General features: G+C 46.1%; 1 protein-coding gene across 2 annotated transcripts in view; it reads left to right on the top strand.

Moving 5' to 3' along the window:
• The window catches only part of b4galt2 (UDP-Gal:betaGlcNAc beta 1,4- galactosyltransferase, polypeptide 2), an 81,767-nt gene that overhangs the window by 25,255 nt on the left and 32,225 nt on the right, over positions 1 to 24,287 (top strand). For both annotated transcript variants that reach the window (XM_042090902.1, XM_042090911.1), the window contains one exon: positions 10,898 to 11,133. In XM_042090902.1, coding sequence (XP_041946836.1) covers positions 10,898 to 11,133 — 236 coding nt within the window. The remainder of the gene's footprint in view (positions 1 to 10,897; positions 11,134 to 24,287) is intronic.

The raw sequence follows: 24,287 nt of genomic DNA on the forward strand, positions 1-24,287 counted from the left end.
CCGCAGCTGCCGCGGTATTGATCAGGTTCCTTTGGTGTCTGGAGACGACGCTGGAAAGCCTTTTCCCCTCATCAGAGCCACTGGGTTCTCAAGCGGCGGTTGTACTGGTGATAGAATTTATCTGAGGTGCTTTGATGGTGGATGAAAAAGGTCTTGGCAGCAGTGAAAGGTCATCGGAGAAATGAGCTGGCTTCTGTAATGTTTGCTTGACTGATGTTGCATACATTTCTCAGTCGTCAGATGGAACAGGCCTCTTTGCAACGAATGCACACCAGCAAAAGATGACTTCCGGGAAACCAAGGGCAATTTTTATTAAACGTTTATTTGAACACATTAAAAAATGGTGTGTCGTAAGAAAACGCCATAATATTGAATTTTCACACTTTAAAAAATGTGCACTGTGCCAGTAACCCTGTAATTACACAACTGGAATGAGTATCGCCATCTTAATTAGCACCTTGTGGAATCCTTACTGCCAAGCTTTCCAGCGCTCATTTGTTGTGGAGAACATTGATACTCTACTCCATAGAGAAATCTAACCAAGTGGGTCTGAGTTAACTTGGGTTGATTGGGGTCATAACTGCTCTAGAAACTGGCTCTTCGGAAAGATAAAAACACTTTTTTTTAAGACAGAAGCAGATCTGCTGCTGACTGGTGAACAGAAAGAAGCTGGAGAGAGAGAGAGAGAGAGGGAGAGAGGGAGGGAGGGAGGGAGGGGGAGAGGGAGGCAAAAACAGCCCCTAGTTCCCTGGACTCTCAGTTTCAAATCTTCTCTTTGGATGCTGTTCAGAGCTGCTGCTGGTTGCAACCAAACGGTCGGTTCGGGGCTTTCAGTCCAAACCATTTGGTGTTACAGGCCCTTCTGCTCAGCACTCCATCCAGCTGGCAGGGGAGAGGATGCTGCATGTGGTCCAGTTAACGCACCGGCCGGCCCTCTCTGCTGCTGCTGGCGGCTGGCCGCTGTGTCGTGGGCTGGCATCAGGCCCTGAAACCTTATGCCCCACGTCCCAATTAAAAGCAAAACTGTTGTTGTTGGGTGCTTGATTGGGACACGCAAGCTTCCTACTGCCGTGGTGCCAGTTATAATGGAGGCGGCATTGGTGGCACTGTTGGGTGGCTGTGTTATCTGTGCTGATGGTACAGTTGGTTGATCCTTTTTGACTTTGAAAACACAGCAGAGACAGATTTTATTTTTTTGATACATTTGAATTGTAGATATGGGGAGCAGAGGTAGGGACTGAGTTAATGTTTGGAGCAGTGAAAATGTGTGGTTAGCTGTGTGTGCTTGTTGTGTTTGTGTTGGTCTGAGTATTTTAATTTGGCCTGTCTGTATAACTGTGTATCTGTGTCTCCAGCCCCCCCCCCTCTCTCTGAGTCTGTATATGCATGTGTGTGTAGTGTACAGTATGTGCTCATATGTCATGGTGCTGTGAATTTGGGAGTGGAGTGTTCTATCACAGTCACAGAGCTGCTCCACTGGCTCAGGCTCCCCAATCTGGTGTTTCTGATGTCCCTCTTCTTTCTCTCTCTCTGTAACTCTCTCTCTTCTCTCTCTCTCTCTCTCTCTCTCTAACTCTCTCTCTCTTGCTAACTCTCTCTCTCTCTTCTCTCTCTCGCTGTCACTTGCAGGTGGCATACCTACAGTACAGTAGCTTCAGAACTAGAGGAAAGGACAGGGATTAGTGCCATGTACACTCTGTGTCTCACAAACAGGACAGTGGAAACAATGTGTTGTGCTAAGAGATCTAGGGGAGGAAGCATAAAAAAACACTTTCTCAGGGGAAAAAAACAAGACTGTGGCCATTCTTCAACTTCTGCCAAATGAAGCCTTGCTAATTATTAATTATAAGTGGCCAACAGTTTGCCTAAAGGGCATGGCATGATGGCTCAGAATATGCTTCCCCGGGAGAGTGCTTTTTAACAAAAAGCTCCCCAACTGTTAACCCCCCCCCCCCCCCCCCCCCCCCTTTACCCCATCAGCCAAGTCACGCTACTTTATTAGTTCCTGAAAATGTACCCTGATTATGCCCCATTTTTTTATTTCATTATCTGCCACCGTTTGTGTGGCTGGTGATAAGAGGAGCCTATGTGTGTGTGTGTGTGTGTGTGTGTGTGTGTTTGTGTGCTGGGGGGAGATAGCGGTGAAGCGCGGATGATGATAAAAACGGTCGTCTGAATTCTAATTGTACTCTTAATCTCAGCCTCTGGTGTCCTTCCACTTTCCATGCGCTCTGTTCTCCTCAAGAGAACACAAACCTGGAGGAGTCCAGCCAAAAAAGAAATGTATCAGCGGCATGGCACCTTTTGTGTGTGTGTGTGTGTGTGTGTGTGTGTGTGGGGTCTCCTTTAGCCCAGCAGTCATCGCTAAAAGTAATGGCCACAGTTAACGGAGGTGTCATGTGTAATACATTGTGCTATACATCATGTGATGAGGTCATTTAGGTGCTCGGGAAATAATCCAATGGAGTGTACAGCTCACAGGATCAGCATGCTGCACGGTGGAATCTTTCTAATTCCCTTTGACACCAACGTTTGCTGCTGTCTGTAGAGTTTTAAGGGATTGCCTCATGTTTTTGATTCAGTCATTTGTTCATTTGTGAAGATGCCAATTTCTACTGCGGACATCTTAGGTTTTGTTTTGAAATACTTTCACAAGTCTCCTACAACTTGCTCTATTGTGTCCAATTCAGCCAGCCAAGAATCTTTGAAATGTTTTGGAGTCGTGTAGTTAACAATGCAGTACAGTGACACAGTGCATTCAACACGAGTGGTACCCATAAGGCCATAAGGCTCTGAGGCCTTGAGAAGAAGAATCTATAAAGGTCTTAAAGGTCTCCCAGGAGTGAGCGTGAACGGATATGATGGAACTTAGTGAAAGGAAGTCATATAACTAGGAACCGACATTTCCAAGAAGGATATTTTCCTCTAAAAGGATGCAATGTTAGCATCTTCGTATGATTCTAATTAGAGCCATATAGCGAATTTTTATTCTAATGTGACAAAGTAAACCATCCTGTGGTTCATTTAGATTACTTTGTGCACTGTTGGCAGAGTTATTACCCTGCTCCAATATAAGGGATCTGTAGTTTGTATTTATCACATGCAGCAAAAGAGGTTTGCTCTAATGGCTTTTCTGCTTCGTTAAATGTTTTAATCAATTATTGATCGCCTTGTTTCTTTGTAACCCTGGAGTTGAAGCAGTTCTAAATACAGTCTGGGTTAGGTGATTGTGGTGACCAGAATACTTGGTCATCAACTCCTGGATCATTAAACAGTTGCTAATATGCAGAAGCTTGTCGTATTGCAGGTAGAGGACAGGAAAGGCTTGGCGAACCTCCCCCACACACACACACACACATTTTTCTCCACCTCTCTGCTCGGTATTTACTCAGAGGGGTTTATAACGTGAGAGACTTCTATATCTGTCATTATGGGGTTTCTTCGTCTTCGCCCCGAGTTATTATTACACCATGACTTTGGTCAACTCTTGAGGGTGCCGTAATTCAGTGCTGGCTGGCGTCCTTGAGAACTCGGGGAGAGAGAGTCCGGTCGCAGCTGCTGCAGCGTCACCGAGGAACACTCCGGAGTGCACTGAGCGGAAACAGCACAATTTCACACCGGTTGGCTCCCAGCGAGCGGACGGAGGCAGCGGCGGGTTACGGAGATTGCCGGGAGCGGAGGAGGAAGAGGAAGAGGAGGAGGAATTGTGTGGATTGCTCTGCGGTGCTGATCCCGCCAGCAGGCCAGAGATTTGTTATCAGAGGCTGCGGAGGGGAGAGCCGCGTGCTGCGCACAGGGCAGCACTGTCCTCCGCCGTCCAAATAAAAAAGAGGAGAGAGAGAAAAAAGAAATAAAAAAAACAAGTCCTCTCCCTCCTCCACTGAGATGGGCTCGTGCCAGTCCATGAGAGGTGGGAAAAAAAGGACGTTTCCCTTATGCCAGTGAAAAGCCAGGCATCCATCCATGGCGTGTGCTTGTGTTCTTGTGTTTTGCTGATGTAGGCACGGCCAGAGCCTGGCAGAGGGTGAGGGGGCAGGGCCGGATCCTGTTTGTTGTCACCTATGGAGGTGGGTGTTGGCACTGGTGGTGTTGGAGAAAGGTGGTGTGAGCATACACCACCACAACCCCCACCCTCAACCTGCCCATCATCCCAACCCCTACCACCCCCACAGATCCTACACACACACACACACTCTCCTTCGCTCCACTCCCTCCTCCTCCTCCTCCTCCTCCTCCTCCTCCTCCTCCTCCACCACCTCCTCCCTCCAGGCCGGTTGGCTCCGTTTCTGTGGCTCCACATGAAAGGGCGGGCTTGACTGGGGGAGAAGGCAGCTGGCGGCCGAGCACAAAAGCGCCCTTTCTGCCTCCCCCGGTCTCCCTTTCAGCTGGGCCCTTTATGGCCAGGGCTCCGGCCTGTTTGGGAATCAAATCTGTCACGCGGACAATGGGGAAGATGGAATCCGGTTGCTGTGGTTTTGGCGCCGAGAAATGCAAAAACTCCGGTCAAAGGAGTGGCGTGAGGGGAGAGACGGATTCAGAGCCCACTGGAGAAATGTTCCCAGCATGCACCTGCCTTCCAGCCCTGCTTCTTTGTGTTTTCTTTATCCACCTTATAATACACCGTCTGATTGATTTTCTTTGTTCAGCCTTGAGCAATAGTTTCATGCCTAGTTGGACATCAATTACAGCATGCTTATTGATCTGCTAGCATTTTTTGTGAGTTAATGTAAGGTGCATTTTGGTTTGTTTTGCAAGTAAATGTAGTAAGTGTTTTACTCTTTCATGTTTTCATGTTTTCAAAAGCAAAGACAGATGTCCAAAACCTCAACTCCTAGTTTTCATAGTGCACCATCTCAAATGCATGATAGCAGTGTTGTGGTGGAGGACTCTCCCAATGCATCACACAATTGACATCAGGACATTTTAAGGTATGATCACATGCATATATCAACTCCTCATGCACAGTGCTCCGAATATGAAAAGGCCTACGTGAAGAATCTCAGGACCATCGCTACCGCTCCATATTATCCTAGAATTCATTAAGTTCCTTCAAGCAAAATGAGATTCCTCCGACCGAATCGCTCTCTCAGAATAAGCCACAGCCTGACCCTCTCCTCTTGACAACCATCATTACCACAGGCAGGCATCCATTTTCACCAGGCACAGGCCAGCAGGCCGGCAGGAAGAGAGTGACAAGTCAAAACACTACAACTCCACACAGGGGCTTTATTTCCTCAGCTTTCCATTTCAGGTGCTCGTTTCATGGTTGGATCTTAACGGCTCAATTTGTTTGGCTTTTTATTTGTACTGTTTTATTTGTGCACAGTGAGATGAAGTATTGTTGAAGGCACAGGATGTTGCAGTGCGTGCGTGTGTGGGTGGGTGGGTGGGGGATGTGTAAATATTAGGCTGTTATTCAGTCACTTAGCCTAATTGTGGGCTTTGGTGTGACAAGTCACTTGTTTAAGTGTGGGAAGCTTTGGTGATTTAGCAGAGCATACACACATGTATCTCACAGATTGATTCACAGATCAATTGCGAGTGAGTAGTGTGTGTGTGTGTGTGTGTGTGTGTGTGTGTGTGTGTGTGTGTGTGTGTACGTGTGTACGTGTGTGTGTGTGTGTGTGTATTTTTGTGGGAGCATGTATGTTTGCAGTTCAGGTGAAGATGCCATGAGGGGTGTGTGTGTGTGTGTGTGTGTGTGTGTGTGTTAATGTTGGCTCTTTTCTATGTGTCCATATTCCAATTACCCACTCTTTGCAGCTCCAGCTTTCACAACTCCAACCTCCACCTTATTCTCTCATTCAGACTGTGACTTTCCTCAGCCTTGCTGGGTCCTTCCCACCTGTCACACTCATTAGACTGCTCCACTTTGAGGAGAGAAATGTCACACATCAGGTGCATAGTTCCTGACCTTCAGTATCTGCAGGTGGCTACCTTTCTCTTTTTTTTTCCGCCTCAGCACAGAACTGTGAAGACTAGACTATTATGCGAGGTGGGTTAATCAACCGAACGAAAGGGAGATTTTTTATTTCTCATCCCTCACATAGTCATGTAGCTCTGTTATGCCTGGGTCTTTTCTTTATGTGAATTGAAGTGTAACGCTGCTCTTAATTCAGCTTGGTGTCATTGGTGTTGAGACTGGCTTACAGTCAGCGGTGACTTCACATGGTTTTTCTAAAGGTTTCAGAGGACGGTTAATGTACCAGAGGGATCGTCTCAGTAATGAATAGTGCGGCGCTATGTCCATCAGCGGGGAGCTGGCAGGACAGTGGGGCTTGGCGAAATTCAACACGGCATGAAATGCAATCACCTGTCTTCTGTTCTCACCTTTAAAGCAATGTTCTGTGCAACAGTGCACCATTCAGTAGCCTAGTTCGTAACACTAAACCCCTCAGTAGGCTGAAGTAGACTTTTGAATTATTGAGTCAGTGGAGTCAATGAATTATTGAGACCAATGGGGTTGCATTTTAATCTGTTTGGAAGATTAGTATTGTGTGAAATTGACGTTGTGACGGGCAGACAGAGGACCGGTGAACACCCAAAGCTTGAAGACACAAGCGAGCGACAGGGACAGGGAGTGTTACAAATCGATGATGTGACAGACAGAAGAGATAAAGTCAGCGACTGCAGAAGCGCTAGTGCTTTGTCGGCTGCTCCAACTCAACTGGAGAGGCATTACATCAGTCTGTCACAAATCTGAGCTCTGTCTCGTCTTTCTGTGGCCCAGCGAGGCTAATTTACTGAGGGCTAGCAGTGGTCGAGCAAGCACACTGTGGCGTCCGGCTGAGTTGTCTCCTCTGTAGCTGCCTAGTGGGCCTTTTGGGACTCCTCTGGTCTCGGCGCTATGCATTACGCAGCCTGTAGTGTCCCGAGATGGCCAAGGGTAGCGTCTCCCCCCTGTCAGCGAGTTTAGAGCAGCTTACTGCGGCACCGGGCCAGTGTGGAGACGGGTAGAGATGGGCAGTGAGGGGTCGGCCGGGAGGTGGGGGGTGGGGGTCAGCGAGAGGCAGCTGGTGGCTATTTGTTCTGTGGTTGCCAGGTCTGTGGGAGTTTCTGGGGAGAGATTAGTGGGTTATAAGCCCGTCCCACAGGATGGCTGATGTCAGTGCCAGGTTCTTGCAGAGGTTCAAGGGGTCTCCTCTGACTCGCGGGGGGCCAAGAGAGGGGTTAGTGCACCCGTCAAAACCCTCTCTTCCTCCTCCTGCCCCAGGAGGTTTCTTATAGCAAACTCTGGTTACCTGTTATCTTTTCAGTCTTTTTATTTTTCTTTGTACTTTAGACCATTTGTCCTCTCTCTCTCTCTCTCTCTCTCTCTCTCTCTGTCTCTGTCTCTGTCTCTTTCTCTCCCTCTCTTTCCCTGCTTCCTGCTTCAATTTTCTTTGGTGCCTGGCAGCAGCATTGTGTTGCATCTCTCGTCCATCTGTTTCTCAGACCCCCCCCCCCCCCTTCCCTTCACACACACTCCGCCCTTTCCCTTCGCCATGCTTCAGCTGTCACACCCAGTACCACATGGCGCTGGATCACAACAGTATACAGGACACTAATAACATTGCACCTTTCCTGTTGCAGTCAACCCCTAGCCAAGGTTACTCCACCTTTTTGGACTGCACCAACATAAACTGGGAGGGGAGCATAGAATAAGAGAGTACCAACCAACCAACCAACCCGTCTGGGCATTTTCTTTACATGGCACGTTTCTTGTTGGGACATAAGTGGACCGTCTGGCTGTGGCCGCTCCGTAACCCTGTTGTTTGAGAGGGGGAATGAGAGCGGGGCTCGGAGCTGTGTGCTAAGTGCTGCTGCTCGGAGTGTTGGGGCTGGTTCAGCATGCCCAGCGTGTGGAGGGATGAGTGCTCGGAGTGTTGGGGCTGGTTCAGCATGCCCAGCGTGTGGAGGGATGAGTGCTCGGAGTGTTGGGGCTGGTTCAGCATGCCCAGCGTGTGGAGGGATGAGTGGATTAGGCTCGCCTCTCGTTTTGGGCTAAGCAGATTTCAGATCCTACTAATCTACCTTTTTACAAGGAAAAAAAACCCTCTCCCGTGTCTGCACTTTGCACCGCAGGAAGTGCAACTGACTGATTGGATTGTGTTTTGGGTTAGATCTTCCTACTAGTGGAAGGAAACTCCTCTTGTCTCCCCCCGTCTCCTCTCTCCTCTCCCTCTCTTGCCTTATTTCTGTCTATCTCCTCTCATCTTCTTCTCTCTCCTGCCAAGTCCTCATCTCCTGCTCTCCCTCTTTCCCTCTCTGTGCATTATTTGTGAGAGTGTTATGTAATGGGATGGCTCAGGAAATAGCTGGCAGAGTAACCCCCCTCGCTCAGCGTGACGCCGGGTGGGGACGGACAGAGAGGGACTGGGAGGACAGACGAACGGGCAAGTGGAGTGTTTGTTTTTTTCTCTTACGCTCAGCACCGTCCTACAGCTCCGCGTCGTAATGCAGAGCCATGACCCTCTCTGCCTGTGTTGCGGTCTGTCGTAATGCAGAGCCATGACCCTCTCTGCCTGTGTTGCTGTCTGTCGTTGTCTGCTGGATATTTATCAGTGAACTCAGACGTCACACATAATGCCAAAGAAAGAGTGGCAGCTCCTTCAAATGTTCATTGTTGCTGAGTTTGAGTGTACGTGTGTGCACTTATGGAGGTGTTGTTGCATCAGAGTAGGCTATGTTGTGTTTAGACCAGGAAGTGAAGGCCAGGATTGGTATTGCATAGAGGTAACCTCGCCCCAAAGCACCTGGAGCAGAGATGAGGTAATGTGTTGCTTCATTTCAGGCGGTGCTTTGACTGCCCCGTCTCCCTTTCTCTCATGAAGTTGCTAATTAAAAGTGGCTGGATCCAGTCTACCTTTGTAGTCGGATCACTTCAAAGAGACCTTCAGAGAGAAGGAGAGGAAGTGCAGTCGAGCACGTCAAGCAGCTCTATGGATGGGGGGGGGGGGGGCAGAGAGGGGATGGGGGGGGGGGGCTGTAATGAGATGTTTGGCCGGCACGTCTCCTAGACACTACAGTTTCTCTCCTCCCTATCACCCAGTGTGTCTTTTTAAGAGGGGCCTATTATGCCATCCTTATGGAAGCCCTCACAGAGGGCACTACAGTCAGAGAGTGGGGACCAGAGGGCAGCCATAATGCAACAATAAACATGAGTAATTTGAATAAAGTAAGTGAGGAGTGCAGAGAAAGAGAGTGAGAGCGATGAGGAGGGAGCTCAAAGCTAGCATATAGATAGCAAATCATAGGATTAGCATAGCATTACTTTGGCCCATTTCCAGGAACGTTCTTAGCTGTTCGTGGAAATGTATGCAATTGATAATGTAGGCAGGTGCACACACTGTGTACTTTTGCGTGAGTGTACCAAGGCATTTGGGATTTGTTCAAAATGAGGAGGTAGTGACTAGATAGAGGCGGAGATTGAACAAGTATCCTTTTGAGAATGTTTATTCTGATCTGATATAACGTGCCAAAGCAACTGTTGAAAAATTCACTGCCAAGCCGAAAACTCAATTACATCCCCAATATGTCTCCTATATCCTGACCCTCTCAGACCGCTGATTTTAATGATGCACGCTCGGCAGAAACAGAAGCTGGCTTGGGTCAGCCCTCTTGTTCAGTAAACACACACAGACATGCTTTTCGTCAGGCTTCTTACTGTCATTGTTCCACAAAAATAGCACTCAGGGGCCATTTGGGTCTTCTTACATAAAGAAGCCAACTCCCTTCTCTTAGCTGCAGATCAGCAGAAAGATGGCAAAGTGGAATCCATGCTTTTTTTTAATCTACTATCACTGACACTTAACACTAGCTTGCTATAGTGAAACAGGCCTACTCTTTCAGTGGAATTCAAAATGAGTTGGATGATCTCTAGGGACACATTCTGATTATAGACTTGCAATTTCATTATCAGCTTATAGCTTGGTGGTATATTCATAACAGTTGAAAGGTCTTTCAGGCAGGCAAGAATAGTCTTGTATCACTTTCAAGTGAAATGTATTTATACAACTCATACACAGCATACGTAACTGTATTTGGCCCTCTTGACAGTGATTTCATCTTCCTAGTACCATCGTCATGCTCTATTTGACAAGACCTTATTACTGCATTCATTTTTGGTACACTGACTGCCATGCTTGATGACCCATAGATATTGTTGATTACTACATGCTGGCCTGGTTAAAATAGTAGCGGCATAGTAATAATGGAGTTTTCAAGCAATATCCAATTACCATATAACTTGTTGGAGTCCATGAGGGGTCTCTATAAATATCTAAGCAGCATCTCAAAGAGTTGCGTTAACGAGGAGATTCTTGGCAACAGCGCTCATCAGGAGTGCTCAGCGCCGTGGGATCTGGCATCCATTTTAAAACTTGAGTGGAAGGGCTTATGTAACGTCAATGTAGACATGTGTGCTAAGGCTCATCTCATTCATGCTATTGATCCATTTCCTTAGCTCCGAGTCTTTGGAATCAATGGGATGCGAGCGCTGCGGGGAGAGTCAGAGGAGGTATGGTTGTGCTGGGGTGGGGTGGGGTGGGGTGGGGTTGTGCTGGGGTGGGGTGGGGTGGGGTTGTGCTGGGTGGATGTGGTAGAGCCCCCTCTAGTGGTTGAGCGACAGGTAGACTTGAAGGCTCTCGGTGGCTATGACCCCTTGTGTTGCTAAGTGAGACAGTGAGAGTGTCCTCCTCTTCCTCCTCAGCTGTCTACAAAGACCCAAATAATCCCAGCTGACACGCTGTGTAAAGGATCCTGTCTGCACCATTTGCATCATAACCAGAGAGGGGGAAAAAACGGGGGAGCCAGCCATCTAAACACATTGCTCATGAATATAATGTTGCTTGGACAACCTAAGTGGGGTATGATGAGTACACTTTTTAAAATCCTCTCTTTGTTTTCTTTGAAACAGTGGGTCGCCTACTCATCGAGTTCAGCTCCATGATGACGTTTGAGCGCGTGCAGAGGGAGAACCCCAACGTGACAGAGGGGGGCAAGTACACACCGCCAGACTGCCGGGCCAAGCAGAAGGTGGCCATCATCATCCCCTTCCGCCACCGCGAGCACCACCTCAAGTACTGGCTCCACTACCTGCACCCCATCCTGCGCCGCCAGAAGATCGACTACGGCATCTACATCATCAACCAGGTCAGTGTGTGTGCGAGAGCAGACAGCCCTGTTTTTCTCTTCTCTTCTCTTCTCTTCTCTTCTCTTCTCGTCTCGTCTCTCATCTCCTCTCCAGTCCTCTCCTCTCCTCTCGCCCCTACCTCTCTCTCTGCGAGAGTGCTCTGGCTGACTGTACCACTCATGATTTGTCCAGACAGTTCAAGGCCAAAAAGTTCACACGGTTTTATTATGCAGTTCTCTCCCATTTTTTTTTCCGTCCGTCTTCCATCATGGTGAAAAATGGCGTGCTTTTAACGCTTTTAGTGGTCTGTTCTTTGCCGGGCTTTTGAGTGGCAGCTCTTTCATAGAGCTGTAGTGAGAACAGAGTGGATGAACAGAGTCGACTCCATGTGAAGGTAAACTGGACCCGCCAGCTTTTCACACCTCTTTGCTTCGTGTTCACTGTGAGAGCGAAAGAGTGAATGGATGTGCGGCTTTTCTCACTAGATAGAAAGAAAGTGGTGGTTCTGGTGGTTGCTGGCTAGGTGAACTATCTCACATATTTGACTCCATTTGTTGTGAGTATTGCACTGAGGTGTCAGAGTATACTAGACACAAGAAAACTAAAGTTTGCTAAAGTTGTTCAGTTATGTGTCTGTGTGTTTGAGAGAAGTGGTCATTTGAGTACATGGGGACATCCAGATACAGCCCATTGCTTACCCACATGGCTGACTGAGGTACATATATCCACAGACATCATTATGAGAGAGAGTGAGTCAGGGAGAAGGGAAGAGGGAGAGAGAGAAAAAAGGGAGAAAGAGAAATGGAGGAAGAGAGGAAAAGGGAGACTCCCACTCAGTCATTAGCATTGAAATTCCCAAGTCTAAGCCTGATTTTCTGCATGCGTAGCAAGTGATGGCTTTCTCTCCTCATCACTCTCACACTCACTCTCTCGCCCTTTCTCTCTTTTTTGTCTTGATCATTAGTTTTCCCCTACCCTGGTAAAAGCTATGCCATTAAGGCTTCTTTCAGACTCCATGGTCCACGGACCAGGACAAAAGAAAATGCCCTTTCTTCTCGGCCTTGTGTTTGTAGTCCTTTAACGGAGTGTTTCTGCATATGCCAGGAAAGAGAATGTGGAATGTGGAATGTGCACGCTCTTGTTTGTGCTGTCAGCGGCAGCTGTTGCAGAACGGGAGCCGCGCTGAATATTCAGTTGGCGTTATGGGCACACTGCTCGGCTCAGATGTGAGTGTATTATCAGCAGCGACAAAGCAAAGAACCCCGCCGTGCGGTTCTCTAGCTTTCACGCTCGAGTCGCTTTAGGACAATGTTGTGTTTTGATTCCTTTTCTGTTTTAATTAAAGCCGTTTGACTAATTTGCTCGGAAATGCTCTTCCAGGTTTCTGCAATCTTTCTGCCTCTGTGTTGTACAGAATTTTTTTTTTTCTAAGCGTTTTCTCAGTTACAGCATTCAGTGAGGTTCGGGGACTAAAAGAAACAAACTCCCAAGCACAACACCCTAGAAACAACCCATTTTCATTACCCAGATGGCACAGAGCATACATTATTGAACAGAAATACAGTATGCCCCTGCTTGTAGTCTTTTGGCCTGGAGGACTAGGTGGTACTGTAGCTCAAGGTGAGTGGATCTGGATCTGAGAAGCTCCATAGCGACCCTACAACCCTGAACACATCTCAAACCTGAATACATCTCCATTCCCCTTCTCCCCTGCTTGCTTGAATGAAGTCTGCGTCAGGCTCATTGGAGTGTTAAATGATTTCTAGCCTTGTTACTCTAAATGGAGTCAGTGGTGGTGGTGGTAGATGGGGGTTGTTTCTCAGCGTGTGATCGTTTTCCTTGCTCTTGGCTGGGGATCAGGCGGGAAGCTCCTCGGGGAGCACTCCCCCCCCTCCCCCCCCCCTGACCTTCAGTATTGAGCTGCTCTAGCATGCTAGCTTGAGCCAGGCTTGAATAGGGTGCTACCAGGCTCTACCAGAAATTTCCTAAATACTTTGTGGAAAACCCTTTATTTGTAATGAGAGCTTCAAGGCATTTCCTCTATGACGAAACTGATCAGTCGCAGTATTCAGGTGTGATTTTGGCCCATTCTTTTAAACAGATAGTCTTTTAATATTGAAGATTCCAGGGGTCCCTCTTGTAAATCCTGATCTTTAGGTAACTTCCAAAACTGGATTTAAGTCAGGGCCTGAATTTCCTTTCTCTGAAACCAGTTGAGAGTTTCCTTGCTTTGCAACTCCTCAGACTGTATCTTATGTCCGTCTACTCTGTTGCGCACAACCTGCTGCAGCAGAAATGAAAGGCATTAGCCCCGAAGGTTTTAATAACTTATTATGATGACCTGTCTGGAACTGAAGCACGAATGGTTAGCATATTTCTAGGTAATAATACAAAACCCAAGCTAAAGTAATGCAAATATAATATTAAAACACAACTTAGAACTAGGCCTACTTATGTACTTGTCCCACTAACGAGTTTGTTTATTTGTTTCCCCGACCAGCGCGATAAAGTGCAAACACACCAGCACAAGACGGCTCTAGATAGGGCTGAGCTCCGCTCTGTTAAGGTTAAATGGCGGATCATTCACGAGAGGATTTTGAGATGCACAGATTCCCAAATGAACGCATATCCACAGATTTTGTTAGAGTGGTGAAATACATTCACACCGCTAACATTATATTGAGGAAAAAGTATAGCCAACCAAGCTCAAGTAGCTCAGTGTAGCAGGATGGACCTTAGGTAGGCCTAAATTAGGACTTAATATAAATAATATAAATAAAAATATTGGCGCAAATTATCGGCCAGAATTCTGTTATCGGACCCATAATAATATTTTCATTTTTTCACTTATCGGCTAATAATATCCCTACTAATAATATATCGGCCGCCGATATATCGTGCATCCCTAATTCTCTTAGTATTTCATAGGCTTGTCCAAATGTTGTGTAGCAAACTTTCAATGAGCTTCGACATGTTTTTCTTCAGTAATAGAGTCATGTGGGGTGAGCGTGCATAGAGGCCATGGCGGTGGAGTGCATTACCTATGATTTTCTCTGTAACAATTGAACCTGCTGCCTCCAAGTCTTTCTGGAGTGGTCCTTGGCTCTTAGGCTACACTTCTGACTATCCTTCTGACTTCCTGGTCAGAAATCTTGTGAGGAGATCCTGTGCATGGCCGATTGATGATGCAGTGATGTTCCTTCCACTTGCAGATAATGGCTCCAATACTGCTTACTGGATGATTCTGAAGTTGTGAAATGCATCTGTTACCAGTTCCATTGATATGTTTTGCAACAATAATGTTGCAAAGGTCTTGGAAGAGCTCTTTGCTTTTACCCATCATGACATGTTTCTTGTGTGACAACTTGGTAACGAAAAATCAATATGTACTAACCCAGCTTACATTAATTTGCACAGATAGGAGGGATAATTAATCCAGCTCGTTCCTTGCCATTCCTTGCCTTTGTGTACTGTTTTTTCTTAGTGTGTTCAATACTTTTTCCCTGTGCCATTCCACTTTTTTACTCATAACTCTACTTACTGTAGGGACATTAATGTTTGGATTTTTTAATATGTGTGGATTACCTAAGTTAATACTAATGTCTTTAGAAAATGTTATGCGAATAGCCTCTCTGGAAGTATACTTACTGAAAAAAATGTTGACGTGTTCAATACTTATTTTCTCCGCTGTATAAAGCAGAGGAGTGTGTGTGTGTGTGTGTGTGTGTGTCTTTGTGTGTTTTGTGTCTCTGTTTAAAACCCTATTTGGTCTGCTGGCCAGAGAATTGGTTTGTGAGGGACACTGGTTGGACAATCAGGGATGATGTCTTGCGTTGCTCGATACACAGGAGACCAATTTAGATGAAGGAGCTTGAAAGAGATAGCACGCCAGCAGAATGCATTCGAGAGATATCTCACCCCAATCAGAGTCTTTTTTGGGGGAAGAGGGAGTGAGTCGATGAGAGAATAAAGGGAAAAAAGCAACACAGACAACAGTGAGCCAATCTCTGATCGCAATCAGAGAAAAGTCTCCAAAGAAACGCCTGGGCCTCTGCTGAAGGCAAGGTATCCCCATTCAAGTCCAGGTTCACATAAGGACCCTTCTTCCATCAAAAGTCACACACTTCCATGGTGTAGGAGGAGTAATGTGCCTATCCAGAAACAGGGTGATAACACCTCTCATTTTTGTGCAGTGCAGCCATTGTCCCGTTCCTGATCAATCCCCATCCTCTTAGCTGCACTGTTGCCATGGTGTAGAATAAAGCTTTCTTATCTCCAGGCAGATTTTGTATTGTCTGTGCCCACTACTGTAATTAATTGATCGGTGGAACAAAGGGGACGTTCGTCTCTAACTCATTCATCCAGGGTTGGTTGTGATGGCGGCGCTGAACAGATGGCTGCCGCTGTGTCCACTGGCGTGGCGGGACTAATAGGGGTTGTGCTGCAGTGGTGCGGCACGGTGGCAGCTAGCCGGACTGTGCGCCCGTGCTTCTCTCGTCATCACCTCCGTACCCCTGGACCGACTGCTTGGTCTCTGGCTCACCTGCCGTGGGCACACCCAGTCCCCTGGGCCAGCATCACCACGCAGGTGTGTGGGCGTTCCAGGCAGGCACCACACACAAGCCTCCTCTCAGCAGTCCGACCTGACCGCTATGGTTTGGTTTTCACTCTCCGTTTGCATAAGATGAAAGGGCAGCTTGTTTACTGGAGGTGTACCAAGACAGGTAGGGCAGCCACACGCCTCAATTAGTGAGTGAGCATAACGGAATAATTGCTGCGTGGCGTCCTGTGTCGGCATTTTGTAACCTCACTACTTTGCATACTTCAGTAAGGGCTTGAATGTGCTACCTACTGTATTAATGTGTCATCCGTGTCTGCTGTGGTATTATGATGCATGTGGATGACCATATACAGTACCCCATGTTTTACCCCACATTGACCATTTCACCCCCTGGGAACACATTTCCTGAAAGGCAGATTTTATGATCATCATTAGTATGTTTGGAGACATCTAATTAAGGGCCAATCTCAATTCTCTATTTTATCCCTTCCCCTTCCCCCTTCCCCTTAGCTTTGCACGTGCACGTGAGACGAAGGGCTTTCTCAATTCTCATTTCGATCGAGGGGTAGGGATAAGGGCAAGGGGTAGATCCCTAAAAACCAAGCAAGATCGGGAGCTTACTTGAAACCGAGGGGTAAGAGAAACATACACTGCTCACACCGGAAAAATAAGCACACCGAGAGATTCATTGACATGAAATGTTGGCATTAATAAGGATTATAAAATTAAAATGGTAATTGTTTTATGTTGCATTCAATCTTGTGACCATATATTGAAGGTCCTGTTCTTCACGAGTCTACCCCGCGAATTGGCAGCATACTATGTCAGAAATGTAAAGTCCAACAGCAGCTAAATTCGCTGAACTTTTTTACCGGTCATCTGATATGAATGCTGCATAGGCCTACTGCTGCCGACTCCTCGCATAGGCTATTACAGGTAGGGATTGCTTCTGATGTCAAGTAACGACCATTTGGATATTATTGTAAAATATCGAAGGAGTTGTGGGATGTTTACATATAGCAAACTGCATGTTTATTTTGTCCCCCATCCCTGTTTCATTCACCCGGACCAGAAGATAGGCTGCGAACGAACATAGGCACGTTCTGCTGTTGTTGAAATAATTCCTGAACGGTTTTATTCCGAGCTGAAAATGCAATGATAGCCTATTTGACAGAAGACAGGTTGCTAGTGACAAAATATTAGCTTTCAGTGTGGTACGATCTCTGTAAATTACGTTAATTTAAGTGTTTCAATCATCCAGCTCTCCCTTATGGTTGGCTAGTGGTATCTCATTTCCAAGGGGAATATTCTTCACCCCTATGTTTTGCCACTCGGTTTCAAGGGACAAGGGCTACAGAAGGTAGCCCTTGGGTAAGATGGGGTAGGGGTAAGATGAAGGGATAGGGGAAGGGGTAAAACAGAGCATTGAGATTGGCCCTAAGAGCTCCCCCCCCCCCCCCCCCCCAACCCCATTTTTCTCTCTGTTTGGTTGGTTTTGGGAGTTGGGTTATGGGAGTTGGTCTGGGCCGGTCAGTGCTTTGTGTGCCGCTGCGAGAGGAGCGAGTTGGCCCTTTGTCACAGCCTTGTGCTGCTGTTGCTGCGGTCTCGCCAGGGCTCTCCGCAGCGCCCCCGACAGATCGGCAGAATGTGAAAAATATGGAGCAACAGATCGCCGTTAGCTGGAGCTGAATGTGGTGGCGGCGGTGACGACAATGCTACTGTTGTGCCAGTGTCGTTCCTAATGAGATTAGCTGGATTTGGGCACTTCCCTGGCGAAAGGGATGGCAAATCCCTGAGGATGCGGACAGGCGATTCATTCAGTGCAACAACACGGACAGCGCCATGTCTAATCTACCTCTGATTGCGGTCCAGCACCCACACACACACACACACACAGCCCCATGCTACCCCCACTCTCACCACACACACACACATATGAAGTCATTCTTGTTCCTCTCGCTGGATTACATCTGCAGAAGCTCCAGGTCATTGGTGTCATGAGCATTGCCTGTAAGCAGATGATCAGTCTAGTTTTATTCTGAGCATTGTATTTTTCACCCATGCGAGAAAGAGATGGAGGTGGCGAGACAGACGGCTCTCATTGAGTGTCTCATTTCCAGTGGCCACTTGAACAGAGAAGACACAGCCAAACTAAAAAAAAACAGTTCCAGTTTGTAATTCCAAAATATGCATATTTAATCACATAGTTAATTGACACAAGCCTCAACACACACAGACATAGGGCCTCCTATCCTCTCAGATATTGTTAGTGCCCCACATCGTCATGGTTTCATGGTTCTCTCAGTGACTTAGTGTCTTTAATAATTTGATAATTTCTGTTTCCAAAAAAATATTTGGATGGGGCATCACTGGATATGCATAATGTTACCACTGAGAAGTAGTGTGATTTAAAGGGACACCAGGCAAGCCTGATGCTTTTTCTCTACGAAACTCCCCCTCACTCGGTCTGAAGCTCTTTTCCTTTTCTTTGCGTCTTCCGTCAAGGGTTTTCGCTGCTTCTTCGCCGGCTCTGCCATTATACACACGTTTGCAACAATCTCTAGCGTTTCGTTAGCCTCCCTCTGTGCTTTAAACTGATCCTGCTTCGGTTGGCGGGTAGGATACACCGAACTTGCAAGTGGGATATTCCTCCTACAGGCAGTAGGGGCGGGCGAGAGAGCCTTCATTTGCCCCATAATGAGTCATTTAACCATATTCCGACTTACGAAGATGATTAATTAACACGAAAACGTTGCCTGGTGTCCCTTTAAGCAAAATAAATAAAACTGATTTAATGTGACACAAATCCAACAGAACTGCTAATAAACAGAGCATATAAGGGTTGCATTTACTGTTAATGGGTGCAGCCATCTTGGAAGTTCAAACTCGTAGTACTCTGGGCTAGACTGAGTTGACGAGTCGTGTTTGGACTTCAGAGGGCGTTCCCTGGGCGTTTCCTTTGCAAGTTTGAACTGAAAACAGCTCGGAAAAGACAAATATAGAACGGGGCATAAACCCCCTACCCTTCTTGCCCACCCCACGGGTGACCCTCTAGGAGTGTTTTACCCTGCCATCTGGTGGGTATAAAGGGGTCTGAAGTAGCCGCCTCTCTGTTCCTCTCTCTCCATCTCTCTCTCTCTCTTTCCCTCTTTTATTCTTGCTCATGGGCTCTCTCTCTGGCTCTCACTCTCAGACCATGGGCCTATTAGATCTAGGGTGCTAAGTGCTGCTGAGATAGCAGCTGCTTTTGCTGCAATGAAAAATTAATAAAGGAGCTAAATGACAACATTCTCTCCCCCCTCCTCCACCTTTTTCTCTCCCTGTCTCTCTCACTCTCCCTCTCTTTCTCTCTCTCACACACACACACACACACACACACACACACACACACACACACACACACACACACACACACACGCTCTCTCGGTTTTTCCCGTTCTATGGTATCCACTATGTGTTTATCTGGGAAACGACCTTGCCCTCAGAAAGTGTCAGTAGCAGCATGAAAACAACTCCCTGCACAAGATCAGAGAGGATCACAACTGAAGTGGTGACACAAAAGAAAGGTGAGATCCGAGTGCGTGAACCGAGAATATATAAGTAATCCTCCTGGTGCTGTATGTGTGAAAGTAATGGAACTCACTCAGACACAGGTACTGACACAATCAAAAACAACACACACACACACACACACACACACACACACGCACACACACACATACACACACACACCCACACCCTTTCCCATTTCATTTCAAAGGTGGCTATTTTGGGAATCTGCTGTCAGAAATGATGGAGATTTCCATGTGGTTAGATTAATGGCTTGCTTTGTAGGTGACCACACTGACCGTCAAGGTTTTTGTTTTCTGTCCGCTTTTTCAGAGTAGAATTTAGGTAATGATTTCCGTTTCAGATTTTGCCAGTCATCTGAGGTTGAGGGGATGGTCTAATTGGAACTAGTGTAACTAGTTGTCCCCTTAACAGCTGATTTATGTTTTGTTTGCATCCATTTAGAATTTGAATGAGACTTTCAACATGTGAGGCTTCATAACTGTGCATGTGACTGACCATTCATTTCAGTGTTGCCTCCGGTTAAACTCTCCCCCAATTGTTTTCCTTATTTTTCACCACCTTTGACATTCAAAGTCATCTTTTCAAATAATCCCTGTGCAAGCCCGGGCCTCACAGCTGTTGCGTAAGAGAGCTGTCCTCAGTTCAAAGGTCAGAGTGTGCTGGCATTTCACACAAAGCCCTTTGTTGCCGGTGACACCCTGGCAGCTGGAGTGAGCATCCTTCTCATCGACACCAGCCAAAAAGGAAGCCAGCAAAACTGTGGCCACAATAAGACAATGATCCACCCCTCTCCCCTCTTCTTTCCATGCATATTCATTCCATCTGGTTGTTAATATTAATTTCACTGAGTTCTCATGGTGTTCTTCAGTGGTGGTTTGATCTTGTCAGGCTTAGTGTCGTAGCGCGTGACAGCCAGTGATTGCATGTTGTTGCTGCCTGGGGTTCTTGTGTGACGCCAGGGTTTTATTCAATTCGCTTCAATAATAAGCTTTCCAAACCTTTGCTGCTTTCGACCTCCTTTCCCTCCCTCTCTCCCTCCCTCTCTCCCTCCTTCCATCCCATCCCTCCCTCCATCCTTTCCTCCCCTCCCTTTTCATTGCTTTGTGTTGCATTAGACGAATTCCCCTAGCCGTGCTTCTCCATTAAGGTGCTTATTAATGAAACTGAGGCGTAGAGACAATGGCATAATACGGAGCGGAGCGCTGTGATCGGCCCCCTCGGAGCTGAGCGGGGCAGGCCTGTGAAGAGCAGAGGGGGGGGGAGCAGACGAGCCAACACGGCAGCGCTGCTGCTGCTGCTGCTGCTGCTGTTGAAACAGTCCTGCTGAGCCGGCATCCCACCACCGCGCAGAGGTGTGTTCAGATGGGATGCCGAGGCAAATGGATATTCAATCAGAGAGCTTCACAGTGAGGTCCTCTGGGCTGTGCATTGAGGTCACGCGTCTCCAAAAAACAAAACAGAAAACAGATTTGTGCCTGAGAGGCTTTTCGAGCTGAGAGAATATACAGCTTAGTGTATATAGCTGTGCTTTCTGTTTCTTTTCTCACTGTGCTGGCTGTTCACACTGGTGATGGAGGACTACAGCAAGAATTGCTTTAGTAGTGATCAGCAAATTAAGTACCGTATTTTCCGGACTATAAGTCGCTCCTGAGTATAAGTCGCATCAGTCAAAAAATGCGTCATGAGCAGGAAAAAAACATATATAAGTCGCACCGGACTATAAGTCGCATTTATTTAGAAATGTATTTCACAAAATCCAAAACCAAAAGCAGAGACTATGTAACTGGATTATTGAGGCCAAAAAGATTAATGAAGATGAAGGAGTGAAGGCAGCCAAGAGGAGGGCAGGAAGGTAATTGCAAAGCAAAAGATTCACTGAAAGAAAATGCCATGAGGTGCACCAAAATCTAAAATGTGGAGAATACAATGCAATCAAGCATTTTGGGTGATGTGGAGTCACAAGCTGGCAGCAGATTAAATGCTCATGAGCGAGAAAAAGATGCAGTTTTAGACGTGACCGAAACGATAGGCCTATAGGCCCGACAGTAATTGTAAAGCAATTTACAAAAGATTCACTGAACAGAAATGCTGATATGATACATGAAATTTTAGCTAAAAATGTGGAGAATACAATGCAATCAAGCATTCTGGGCGATGTGGAATCACAAGCTGGCAGCAGATTAGAGAAAAAGACGGTTTTAAAAGGACGTGACCGAAGCTGAGGCAAGCCATGGCAATAGGCCAATAAATAGGCCCGACGGTATTTGTAAAGCATTTTACAAAAGATTCACAGAACAAAAATGCTGATGTGGTACATGAAAATGTAGCTAAAAATGTGGAGAATACAATGCAATCAAGCATTTTGGACAATGTGGAGATACAAGCTGGCAGCAGATTAAATGCTTGAGAGAGAAAAAGATGCGGGTTTAAATTGACGTGCAGACCGAAGCTGCAGCAAGCAGGTGATATTTAGAAATGTATTTCACAAAATCCAAGACTAAGAATAGACAGACTATAACTGTACACATTGAGGCCAAAAATATTGAGAATTCTACAGGGAATGTTAATGAAGAAGGAGTGAATAGTGGCAAGAGGCAAGCCGAAGGCTGCTGACAAGGCCCGACGCTAATTGTAAAGCAATTTACAAAAAAATCACTGAACTCAAATGCTGATGTGGTACATGAAAATTTAGCTGAAAATGTGGAGAATGCAATGCAATCAATGATTTTGTACGATATATTGGCACAGGCTGGCATGCAGCAGAACAATTGCTTGGCTGGCCACCTCCGAGAGAGTGAGAGAAAAAAAGATGCACATTTAAAAGGGTCTAAATTCCAGCGCGGAATTGCGGGTATTGCGAATAAATTATTACTTAGTATTGAGCATAATAATAAATGTCCCGCAAATCTAGCCATCATAATGCGAGAGATTCCCACACATTTTACCCTGTACCCTGTCTGACATTAATATAATAATGGAGCGGCCTGAATGCGGGACTATTGACGGACCAACTCTGACTTCAATTGAACCCCATGCAGAGACACACACACGCGCGCGCAGGACCACTTTGGGGGTGCCTCTCTTTTCGTTGCTCTCTCTCTCTCTCTCTCTCTCAGCAGGATTTGTCACCGCTGAAGTCAAAATATAGCCTAGGTGCTTCAACATCAACCGCTATCGACAGGGAAGGAAAACAAACATTTAGCGATCAGGAACCGTCAGGAATTTTGCAAACACAGAAGCATGACGCCTAGGCTATAACGTAGAGAACATGGATGACTTCTCTATTTGACGTTCGATTGCGGACGTGAACAGACACTACAGACACGGAGCGCACATTAGGCCTACTTCACTTTCTGTGCGTATTCATTACGTGAAAGATAATAGCAAAACAGCGATCAAATATTACATGGCAGTGCGTTTTGTTTTCAAATGTTTTCATGCATGTCTAGATAACAGGTGAGGGATGTCCTTCAAATGTTTTCATGCATGTCTAGATAACAGGTGAGGGATGACTCGTAAATCCTCAAATTTAGGCTGCGCAAAGCATAGCACCTTTATTTGGCCATGGCTTGTATTCGAGTCAGCTATAATATAGTCCTTTATTTCTTGCGTTTTATTGTGAGACATAGGCCTACTTTTCGTTTGGAGCGGCATGGGTAGGCTATCAAAAGCAGATGTTTAATTTGAGATTTAATTTACGTTTGGACTGTTGATTATATTGCTAAATATCGGGACTGATGACCACTGAAATCTGTGGGGTATTTAATGGCTTACTATTAAGTTTCATAGTGTCGGGAATTTCGATTGCCATCCACTTATTGCGAGATAATGTATCCGCGCTTTCATTCATTCGTGTGCTGTGCTGCAAGGGAAACCTTATTCCGTATAGCCAAAGATGTCTAAGATGTCTAAATGTAGTTATTTTTTAAATTATGCATGATTTACTTTTTTATAAAATTCATAGGCTGATGCCTGGCAGCAACAATTGTGTTTAAATGTAGGCTTCAGCCTCTAGCTCAGAAGGGTGCGGCATGCAACTATAGCTTGAGAGCAATGAGAGCAACGTGTTGGAGACTCATGGTGTAAATGACTTTTCATTGGCAACAATACCAACCAACAATATAAAATATTAAGAAGAGCTCTTTTATGAGTTAAATTTAAACAAAATTATACTGGCTTTTATTTGTCCAAATCTGAGGCCTGGCTATAAATAGAATCCCTGCCATAATTTGACGATTTAGGTATGCACGTGTGTTTCAGGCGTAGTGCAAGCACTAATCTCTGACTGAAAGTGCACAGGACTTGTGCATTTGAGAGCGCTCTCTCGCAGCTGTAGATGTAATGTTTCACATAGGGTTCATGTCAGTTAATATAAATTAACATTTAAAAACATGTTCAATTATATATTTTTTCATATATAAGTCGCACCTGACTATAAGTCGCAGGACCAGCCAAATGAAAAATGAAAAAAAGTGCGACTTATAGTCCGGAAAATACGGTAAATTTTTTCATTCACCTGTTTTTTGTTTTTTTACCGTGGAGGACGCTTGGTATTGAGGGCAGGGCATTAGTAAGGAATCCCATCGAGAGTACAGTGTGGAAAAACGTCTCCCCACCTAAGCTCTGAAAAGCCCAGCTGTCAATAAGGCCTTCATGTGCATCTTTCTCAGGAAACATAATTCATAATATTGATTTGGCCTTTATCTGACAGTGGTCCCCCCATGGCCTCTCTCTACTAGATATGGAATCAAGCTATGGCTGGCTGCTCATGCAAAATTGATCAGACAAACAAGAATATGGTTAAGAGCGCAGGACCGGTCTCCCTGTTTTTGTTTGGCCTTGCTTTTCAATGGAAAGGCTTTAGAACATTAGCTGGATGCCTTGGGTATGATAACGCCCTTGTCCATCAACAGATACTGGGCATCGATCGCTATCTGTACCTTGTCAGAGGAAAAGCTCTGATGTGTGTGTTTTTAGCATCGATAAGATAGTATTTCTTGTATGTAGTAAGCTTCACTTGATACATGACAAACAGTATTA

This window comes from Alosa sapidissima, chromosome 1 (assembly GCF_018492685.1).
Source record: "Alosa sapidissima isolate fAloSap1 chromosome 1, fAloSap1.pri, whole genome shotgun sequence".
NCBI lineage: Eukaryota > Metazoa > Chordata > Actinopteri > Clupeiformes > Clupeidae > Alosa > Alosa sapidissima.